Source organism: Rhamphochromis sp. 'chilingali' (assembly GCF_963969265.1).
Source record: "Rhamphochromis sp. 'chilingali' genome assembly, chromosome: 21".
NCBI classification, from domain to species: Eukaryota; Metazoa; Chordata; class Actinopteri; order Cichliformes; family Cichlidae; genus Rhamphochromis; species Rhamphochromis sp. 'chilingali'.
The window spans coordinates 26,339,934-26,350,973 of record NC_137949.1 but is presented as its reverse complement, the minus strand read 5'-3'; the positions used below and the strand labels follow the sequence as shown (position 1 = coordinate 26,350,973).

The window sequence follows — 11,040 nt, the reverse complement described above, 5'->3', positions numbered from 1 at the left end:
TATTTTCAATATTTTGACATATATTAGGTTTTCATGGGAATCACGTTTCCTCCATTTAGAGTGGATGGCCATCTCATGCGTGAAGCAAACTAATAACACTGAAACAGGTGTTGCAGTACCAATTTCAGAGCTCATTGATGCATAATAACACTGACAGTAAGACGCACTAGTGGAAAATCTTATAAAAGCTCATGGAACACGAGTTTTAGAACGACCAGGGATTAATCATTGATATAAATAGGTGAAAACGAGTTAGCAAAACAAATAATGTCATTATATCAGACTCGACATCTATACTTACCTTTCAAATTAATGTCTGATATGATGCAGTGGGTAGCAGCTGTGTGGTATATGAAAAAGTAAATTACCTTTTTAGACATCTGAAATACATTTATTACATTAAAAACAACATTTTCTGTAGAGTTCATCCCTGCAGGATTTGCACAGCTGTTTGGGTGGCATGTAACACGATCTATAGCCACGTGTTATTTGCACTGAAAACACTCACAATATGTATTTTTGCATTTATAAAGAATCTGGAAATTCACAACATGCTGTATGAAGGAGGTTTGGGCTACAATAAACGATGACGTCTTATTGGCTTATCTTTGAAATGAGAGATTGCAGCTCTGATGGTGCTCATGAAAGTACAAACTAAAAGTCAGCAGCTCAGTCACTTTGTACCGACTATTATGAATTCAAATATATTTTTCATTTTCTTAATTAACCCCACTTCCTAATTAGATCAACTCATGAGAAAGAAGTAAATAGAAAGAGGCCACGCAATGACATATTTTTAACAACATGCTATGTGAGAGAACATGTTTCACATAATTATACATTTTAATGGTAATTTTGGATTAAAAATACATTTACAAACCAGCGTCATGTATATCCATTTGGTCCAGCAGACTTTACATTCAAACATGTACCGGGATAGCCCACCAGCTCTCGGTTATACACACTTTAAACACAACTGCACGACAGTCATAGCTTTTTAATCGCTGCTATTTTTACACATTCACATTCAACTTCTTCCAGGGGGAGTGTGGGTGAGGACGAGATGATATTATCAGATGGAGGTGTAGTGCCTCCCAAAGCTGGTGAGTCTAATCTTCTCTGGCAGGATGATGTTTACCGAGTGTTCCGCCTCTTCCTGGCTTGTGCTGCCAGCTTCTCTCAGCAGGTGCTCCCTTTGCTGCCGGACAAGCTGGCTGTACTTGGCATTCGCCAGCCACGTCTCACAGCGGCCAAAAAACACAATGCCTGTAGTGCCCAAGATGACCAGGCAGGTGAGCAGTGCTAGCAAGCTGAAGCAGACAAGCTGACCATGCGTAACGAGGACACCGGACGAGTGAACCGTCTCCTTCAGGGTGATCTTGAGCAGATCTCTCTCAGGTGGTCTCAGCAATTTGTGGAAGGCATGAGCGGGGAGGGAGTAGTGCTGTGGAGTCAGAGCAAACACTCTGTCCACAGGCTTGGCAGCAACCGGCTTGGATCTGTTTCTTGGTCTGTGCAGCAGGGAGCATGTGGGACCTGTAAACCATTTCTGGCAAATGCACCGGAAGGTTCCATCAGGTTGACCGACACAGGTGCCCTCGTTGGCACAGGGCCGCCCGGCGCAGGGAGAGAGGCTGGTGGTGTCATTACAAGTGAAACCAGTGAAGCCGTGTGGACAGACACATGTGAAAGTCAGGCCATGGTTTGTACAGTTGCCACCGTTGAGGCAAGGGTTAGGCTGGCAGCTGTCAATGCCGATCTCACAGAAGTCTCCGGAAAATCCAGGGGGACATAAGCAGGAAGAAAAGGCTGCTGAGCCCTCGGCATCCATACATGTGCCTCCGTTCTGGCAAGGAGAGCTGGAGGACAGGACATAAGAGACATAAAGGAAAACAGAGTGTCCTGTGATTTACATAAATGTAGAGCAGTACAGTGCATGCTTTAGCCTGTGGTTATAAAACAGCAATAAGCAGGGGGAAATTGGTTTAATCATACGTGTCGATTTCAAGGTAGAGATGTTAATGGAAAATTTACAGGAATAATAAAGGAATCAATATTCCTCAACAGGGGAGAAAATTCCTCTAATCTTAAAGCTACAAAAAAATCTCACTGAATTACCAGAAATATGAGTTTTCACAAAGCTGGAATAAACATTTATTGTACATACATGGTTGTCCTTTCATTTAAGGATTTGATGCATTTGATGTTACATAAAATGTAAAAGTTCAAGGAAAGTGTAATTAACAATGAGCAAAATTAGTGTTGTTGTTAAACGCAACAGCTCCTTCCGACAAACATGAAATTCAAAGTAAGGAAAATGCTGTTGCCTGCTGTGTTGCGCTTTATGTGTTAACTACATTTCTAAATAACAATACAGTTCCTTATCAAACATTTCCTTGCTTCCGTCCTGCTCTGTCGTGCACAATTGCACAACAATTGCCTGACCTCAGTTTGTGCAGGATGAAAATGATAGAGTTGATCACAGCATTTCCAGATATGCACATTTCTGTGGATTTAAGACAAATATGGCAGATAAATACCGAGGTAATAAACTAGTAGTCAAGCTAATTACTTTCTAGAGAGTAGGAAAGTTTTATAACTTGTTTTTGAAGAAGTGAGAAATGTATAATACATTACTTTTTTTGAGTAATGACTCTAACACTGTGATGAATATGAACTGCTACTAGCAATTATTTATTTATTAATCTGGGGGTTACACTCATGATTATTTTCTTGTTCTTCAGGAAAATAAAAGGGCAAAGATGAGGCTGTATTGATAAATACCCAATACACCTTTTGAAACTGCTTATTTTGACCAAGCTCCTGTCTTTTTACAAAAACACACAGTTTATTAGACAATTTAGACCAAAAAAAAGCATCAGACCTTCACAAACAAAAGGCTGAAACTGAGACACAACTGCAAAATTACTGAATCAATCGAAGTCAAAACTTGTAATTGCTACTGCACGTAATGCTTATTAATACTGTGATATTGATTTCGGTCATTTCTCTCAGCACTAATGGCTTATTTTGTGCAAATTAAAAATCTGTACGAGTATCATGATGACGCCTCAGCGCTGCATCTGCTAATCTTCTCGCAGCCGTATAAGCAGCAGATCTGATCGATGTAACCATGCTTCACAAAGTGCATGATGAGAACCTGTTATATAAAGTAATCAATATCTGTAGGAGTATTTCATGTAATTACACAAGTCTCTAACATTGTGCCTCAGTGAGTCAAAAGAATAATAGCGCCATCCTTTTTTAGAAGCCTCTGGTGCCTCGCAGAGGAGCTGATTAATGAAACCTCGTGCAGGGTTTCTAATTGAGATGAATTCCCCCAGAATACAAGTCAAGGTTCAGTTGTCTCACTGTTGGGATTAAATGATTATTTTTTTAACCAGAAACAAAGCCAAAAAAATAATCCTGGATATAGCATTATTAACCACTGAGAGAAGTCCAAGCAATGCACTTACAGTGGGGCAAAAAAGTATTTAGTCAGCCACCGATTGTGCAAGTTCCCCCACTTAAAATGATGACAGAGGTCAGTAATTTGCACCAGAGGTACACTTCAACTGTGAGAGACAGAATGTGAAAAAAAAATCCATGAATTCACATGGTAGGATTTGTAAAGAATTTATTCGTAAATCAGGGTGGAAAATAAGTATTTGGTCACCTCAAACATGGAAAATCTCTGGCTCTCACAGACCTGTAACGTCTTCTGTAAGAAGCTTTTCTGTCCCCCACTCGTTACCTGTATGAATGGCACCTGTTTGAACTCATCATCTGTATAAAAGACACCTGTCCACAGCCTCAAACAGTCAGACTCCAAACTCCGCCATGGCCAAGACCAAAGAGCTTTCGAAGGACACCAGGAAAAGTATTGTAGACCTGCACCAGACTGGGAAGAGTGAATCTACAATAGGCAAGCAGCTTGGTGTGAAAAAATCAACTGTGGGAGCAATCATCAGAAAATGGAAGACATACAAGACCACTGATAATCTCCCACGATCTGGGGCTCCACGCAAGATCTCATCCCGTGGGGTCAAAATGATCATGAGAACGGTGAGCAAAGATCCCAGAACCACACGGGGGGACCTGGTGAATGACCTGCAGAGAGCTGGGACCAAAGTAACAAAGGTCACCATCAGTAACACACTACAACGGCAGGGAATCAAATCCCGCAGTGCCAGACGTGTTCCGCTGCTGAAGCCAGTGCATGTCCAGGCCCGTCTGAAGTTTGCCAGAGAGCACATGGATGATACAGCAGAGGATTGGGAGAATGTCATGTGGTCAGATGAAACCAAAGTAGAACTTTTTGGTATAAACTCAACTCGTCGTGTTTGGAGGAAGAAGAATACTGAGTTGCATCCCAAGAACACCATACCTACTGTGAAGCATGGGGGTGGAAACATCATGCTATGGGGCTGTTTTTCTGCCAAGGGGACAGGACGACTGATCCGTGTTAAGGACAGAATGAATGGGGCCATGTATCGTGAGATTTTGAGCCAAAACCTCCTTCCATCAGTGAGAACTTTGAAGATGAAACGAGGCTGGGTCTTCCAACATGACAATGATCCAAAACACACCGCCCGGGCAACAAAGGAGTGGCTCCGTAAGAAGCATTTGAAAGTCCTGGAGTGGCCTAGCCAGTCTCCAGACCTCAACCCCATAGAAAATCTGTGGCGGGAGTTGAAAGTCCGTGTTGCTCGGCGACAGCCCCAAAACATCACTGCTCTCGAGAAGATCTGCATGGAGGAATGGGCCAAAATACCAGCTACTGTGTGTGCAAACCTGGTAAAGACCTATAGTAAACGTTTGACCTCTGTTATTGCCAACAAAGGTTATGTTACAAAGTATTGAGTTGTATTTTTGTTATTGACCAAATACTTATTTTCCACCCTGATTTACGAATAAATTCTTTACAAATCCTACCATGTGGATTCATGGATTTTTTTTTCACATTCTGTCTCTCACAGTTGAAGTGTACCTCTGGTGCAAATTACTGACCTCTGTCATCATTTTAAGTGGGGGAACTTGCACAATCGGTGGCTGACTAAATACTTTTTTGCCCCACTGTAGCTGTATGACATAAGATGTGGAGATGGATTTGCTGCTGAGGGCAGCACAGTGATGCCTCCCAACCTGCGAGGAGCTTATCCAAGGCTGGATTGGATAAGCGATTAAGAAAATGAATGGATGGGTAATTATTTTTGAAAATAAGAGGAGAGCTGACAATTCTCTATCGATGTTATGTAAGCTATTGAATTTTAGGTGTATTTCAAGTCAACAACAAGGCTGCCTGACAGAGGAAAATACATGCTGTGGTTCAGAGTGTGGAGGGCTGTGTCAGACAACTTTTATATTCATTTGACAGGCAGGAGGAAGATTCCTTCAGGGACCAATTCTGTCTGCAACCCATCTGTGTGCAGGCACGGGATGCAAGGCTGTTTTTGTTGTGATATTATCTCAAATGTCCAGGCAGGGTTTGTGTTTAAAAGCATCACCTACCATTGAACGGATGACCAGATTAATACTCAAATGTTGCTCATAAGCCAGTAAAAGTGGAACGTTTTTAGGAATGTGACTCTAACAGCTTAAGTAGTGGTAAAAGCAAATAGATGTGATTAACCTGAGAAACATATCTCTAAGTTCAAATATAAGTTCTGTGTTAACATGGCAGGGCTCTTTGCAGCATATTTTCCAATCAGAAGTTGAATCTTATATATCGATAATATTGGATATTACATTAAAAATGACAAAACTCTGATTTTGAGTCGGTTTACAACAGTTACTATTTTTTGCAGGTAATGAGGCCCCCGACAGACATGAGTAGATGCTCTAAAATTTTCCTGGCGATGCTCTCCCGGGGCTTCGGTACAGCCAGCTGTCATGAAAGCAATCGCAGATTTCATCATTATGCAAATGATTTCCAGCCTGTGCATTTTCGTGCACACCTGTTGTTATCCAACTGATTTTGGAGAACCACTGATATCTCTATGATAGAAGCCTGCTTTGTTGCTGTCATCTTTTTGACCCCCACCTCTTCCCCTCTTTGTTGACATTCAACTCCACCTAATTCTAAAAGTCAACTCGCAATCAGCTGGGAGCCACGCGTGAGCTCTGTTGTGCTTGGACTAACACTGAGACAACACACACTCACAGACAGTGAAATAAATCCATTGAAATGAAAGCTCAGACTTAAGAGATTAATGAATCAGATCAGTTGTTTTATTTTAAATTTATGGTGCTGAAGAGCGCACAACAAAGCATCAAAATGTAACTGTCCAAATATTTAGGCCTTTGGAACAATCATATCAACGAGTGATGACCCTTGTGCTACGGTAATATGATATTTCTGAACGATCTGCCAAAGGCCTTGAAATTCATCTTTGATACAGACGGATGTTAAGTGCGCATCAGTTGTGTTCTCCAGCTGCCAAAGGACGAGCGGATTACTGGTCACATTCTGAGTGATGGAGTATCCGAAATGTGACAAGCAATTATGGTGTATTTGATCTTGAAAATTTGACTTTAAAGGATGAAGCCTCTGAAGTGGGATGCAGCTTATGATGCTGCCCTGGTACACACAGTCAGCTACTTTAGGGAGGAGCACAATAAACATAGCTGCAGGACTACAAATTTACTGAAATTCTTTCTTTATACAACCGAGCTGTCTTGGATTTGACATGAAGGGGAATTGTTTGCCCAAAGCCATATTTTGTGTTTGTTTTGGCTAAGTGAGCCTCATCATCTTACACATTGCAGTGTTTTACAATTGCTGGTTGAAAGTAAAGCATGATTCCATCATGCAAAAAAACAACAAAGATCAAATGAGTACAAAGCATGGTATGAATGTGACACTGGGGTATTTGGCTGCAATTTACTTCATGGCTGACCGTGTTAGCGACCAACAGTTTAAAGTTAGTGGAGAAGGACATTTGATACAGAATATGGGCATAGCATCTAGATCTTAAACTTAAGCCAACACAATATGCATTATCTCTACTCTTCAAGAGGGCCAGTTGCTCTGATTGGAAGAAGTGCTCTGATTGCATATAAGTCAAGGACTGACTTTATTCATGGCCCTGAGTAAATACTTTTCTTATGGATTCATAGTGTTAATCAATATTTTCAAGTGTTATTTAGTCCAGCATAAACTTTAAGTTGTACATTATGTTCCCATTTAAAGTGGAACTGATGGTAAATCAGTGCAAGCTTTAGTCTGTGGCTCTCTTTTGATTGGCAAGTCATTTAATGTATGAGTGTGCAGTTTGTTCCACCTCTTGCATCACATCTGGTTTAAAAAAAACAAGCTGGCAATAGCCGAAAGCTAAAGGCAAGGCTTCAAAAAGGTTATGATGATCTATTATATACAGCCAGTGTTTGCAAATAAGCCACTTTTTGTCACGGTTCCTGGGTTTTGGACCAGGGCTTTTAAGTTTGGGGATTTTTAGGTTTCTCTATTTTTCCTTTCTGTTTTCCCAGTCATGTCCCCGTGTCTCTCTGGTCCCTCAGTGTTTTGTCTCCATTGTTGTCTGGTTTCCCTGTTTGTTCTGGCAAGTTAGTCCCGGTCTCTCTGTTTATCACTTCCTGTTTTATCTCGACAGTCCTTCATCTCACCCGCGTCATGTTTTGCATCCCCCGTCTCGTCAGTTAGATTCTATTCAGCTGTGTTCCCCCAGGTGTTTCCACTCACTGCCTCCCTCATGGTGTGTGACTCGTTGTCTGCCTGTGTAGCCTCAAGTCAGTTTATTCCTGCTTAGCTCAGTTTGTGTTTTTTGTTTCTTTTGCCCTTTTGTCAGCGTTAAAATGAAGCTGTGATTTTGAGTTACGACAATCTGCTGAGTCCTGCATCTAGAGCCACACTCTGTTCACTGCAAACCCGTTCCCATGACACTTCTGACAGATATAAAAATACTGGCGGCCGCCGGTGCTTCCCCTCAGGCTCCTACTAGATGCACTTGTGGTACGAATTTGAAAATCCTACGTCGCCTCGTTCTAGAGTTGACATGTTCACCTACCCAGCCAGTGTTGTGATAATAATATCCCATCACCCTTTTACAGCCGAGGAGGTAAAAGGTGTGACTGTTATGTTATGTTTACGATTTGTTGCTCTATTGTATAGTATTGTACATTGTATAGTATAGTCTGAGGGCTGATATACCTACCTACACGCATACTAAATAGCAATAGAGCAATTAGGAAAAAATAACCATAAAATATTTGAGGGAACATAGGGGATAAGACTGAAAATAAGTATTCCCCTGCTTATGAACTCAAAAGTTTTTTGTACCCATTTGTAAGACAAAGTCCTCTCCTCCGGTGGCAGTTTTCTCCAGAGAAGCCAGGGGGGCAGACACACAGGTATCGTCCCTCTCCGGTCTCTATGCAAGTGGCATTAATAGCACAAGGCCTGGATGAACACAAGCGAATATCTGTGGTAAAAAGAGAAAGGAAAAAAAAATACTAATAAGTATGCTGTTTTTAGATCTTGTAGGTTCTCTCTCTCTCCCTGTGTCTCTGTGGCTGATTTTTCCTCTCGTCTTTGTTTCCACTCTCACACTACACTCCCCACCACAGCATCTTGTCACCAAGAACAAAACTGAGAACATAACCAACTGCGTTACACAGGCAAGTGGCTCATATGCTCCAACAGAATAAAAGATGCACTATGCGTGCTGATAAAGAGGTCACACTGAGCTGGAAGCCAGAAAAAAATCTCTCTTCTTCTTCCTTTGTTTCTTCCTTTGTTTCTTCCTTTGCTCCAGGGTCTCCAAGTCCTTTTGTGTGATAATGGCCACTATAGATACTATGATTATAATCAAAATCCTTAAACTAAAATAGGGCATCTAATTAAATGTTAATGTGACTTTAACAATAACATTTTCATCGGGGTATTTTCATAAATTAATAACGCATGCGTTATTCAATGGCACAAGGGAAGGTAGTTTATCATGAGGATGTTGGCAGTTTTATTAGGGGTTTCAGCTTTCCTTGTTGTTGGCAGATTTCCATAGTCAGATTATTTATGCTCCGACTATGCCCTTGGGAAAAATACAGTTAACTATATTATAGAGACCAGCCTGATCTCTCTGGACCCATGTATCTCTAGAGCTCTGTGACTCACCCTGACCTCTTGTATATCAGTATTGGGGGCAGATTGAGATAGGAGTGCCTGGGGAGCCTAATGACACTTACCTTGGTCACAAAGGCTGCCCACCCAGCCCTCCTCACAGATACACTGCCATGCCTTCTCACATGTGCCGTGCAGACAGCCAGGGAAGGGTACACAGTGGTCACAGTTGTCTCCTTGCCACCCTGGTTTGCACCTGAATGAGGTTAAATAAAGGCATTAAATCTGAACTATTAATACACCACCCAATGAGCTTCGCAGTCCTGCTCTTGGTCCGATATTATCTGCATGTTTTTACAATTAAAGTGACATCAAATGCTGCGATTTACGATTGCTGTAATTGGTTAATCTTTCTAAATACCCACAGCAACAGGGTACAGTCATTTTGGCTAAAGAGTAGATTCAGAAGGTTTTGCCAGAAACAAAAACATGAGGAAACCTTTTAAATTATCTGTCGGGATAACAATGCTTTTTACTGTTTAAACAAAGAACAGACTTGGCAGCTGACTTACACATAATGCAAGCGCCAAAAACAGAGATTCACTTGGCTGAATTGTTATTGTATTTCTCCAAAAGCCATTTGCTTCTCCTGAGGTAAAATAGAATCTACACAGAAATCTGAGGTCGTTCAGTACCTGCACTTCCCGGGCTTCTCACAAAAACCTTTTTCTGTGCTGCACCCTGTGCTGCATTCCCAACCTTTGAGAAAGGAAGACATCAGCATGTTGGCATCACAAAATAAAAAACACACACGAAAGATTCACAACAATAAAATATTAAATCCCTGGTCTTCTATTTCCACGCAGGGAGAAAAGGAGTTGGGGTTGTTTCTTTTTTCTTTTTTCATGAACTGACTCAAATCTCTTTGTGTCGCTGTTAGCTGCCTCGGCTGATCGAAATCTAAGATTACCTTTGACGATGTTTGTCACGGAGAGAATTAAGACCACAGCTGTGAGATGCATCGTAATTTCGAGGAAGACCCCTTTTGTCCTGCAAAATACAAAGCAGCTGATATAAAGAGCTCTCGCTTCGTGGAGAAGCGACATCTTCCATCTAGAAAAAGGACACTAGTTAAAAGTTGATTTTTGAAAAAAGAAAACCACGTTAAGATTCGTTCACAATTAAGAGGATCCTACACAAAAAGATCTACATAGCGCTTTTAGATTTTTAGTTTTAAAAATATATCTGTACGAGATTTTTTTTAAAATACACTGAGCTTGACTTTAAATATAAATATAAATGCATATGCATGTATATATTTGGGGGTGATTTACTGTATTCCTGTTTATTTTTGGAAACTGACGCACCTGAACCGTATGCGTCTTCTCCCAAAGGTATCCATTACGCACGAGCACGCAGAAAATGAGAAAAGACATTCATTTAAACACAATCTTCATCTTTTTTTTTTTTAATAAAAAACAAAAACCTCTGACTTAAATGAACTGCCTTACCTATGTTGCCCAGTCGTTCTGCTCCCAAGTGACTTCGACCATATTTCACAGGTTTGCTTTTTTCTGCTTTCTTTCCTTTAATCCAAGCAACGTACTAATGAAAGTGATACCACAGGTGTACTCGTGGTCTGGCTGCTGAAGGTGGACCTGAAGGTTTTGACGGGACTGCTGCATCGTGAAGCGTCCCAGTGCTGCATGCTCCTCCCACCTTCTGAGGGAGAATGCGTGCACCAATCTGACCCCGTGGGAGAGAAGTGCAATAGTTGTACAGTAGTCACATTAGCTGGCTGGCTGACTTTAGTTTGCAAATGTCTAACTTTATGTCTAACTTTGGGCAAAACAAAGGAAGAAAACAAGAAAGAAAACAAACGAACCTATGTCTACGGATATCTTGTTTGTTTTTCACGCAATAATAAATTATTCAAAGGTGATGGAGACACATGATTCTTGTAC

At 41.1% G+C, this 11,040-nt stretch overlaps 1 protein-coding gene across 2 annotated transcripts; it reads right to left on the bottom strand.

Moving 5' to 3' along the window:
• Nucleotides 1-1,033: 1,033 nt before the first annotated feature.
• Nucleotides 1,034-10,721, bottom strand: dlk1 (delta like non-canonical Notch ligand 1). Of its 2 annotated transcripts, none has more exons than XM_080871000.1 (7): nucleotides 10,588-10,721; nucleotides 10,444-10,461; nucleotides 10,047-10,126; nucleotides 9,772-9,835; nucleotides 9,202-9,332; nucleotides 8,297-8,438; nucleotides 1,034-1,859 (listed from the first exon to the last, which is right to left on the bottom strand). In XM_080871000.1, exons 3-7 carry the CDS (start codon nucleotides 10,096-10,098, stop codon nucleotides 1,073-1,075), a joined length of 1,176 nt encoding a protein of 391 aa, XP_080727126.1. In that variant the 5' UTR covers nucleotides 10,099-10,126; nucleotides 10,444-10,461; nucleotides 10,588-10,721; the 3' UTR covers nucleotides 1,034-1,072. The 2 variants fall into 2 exon arrangements, with proteins under 2 accessions (XP_080727126.1, XP_080727125.1); XM_080870999.1 differs by having other exon boundaries at nucleotides 10,444-10,458.
• Nucleotides 10,722-11,040: the final 319 nt, after the last annotated feature.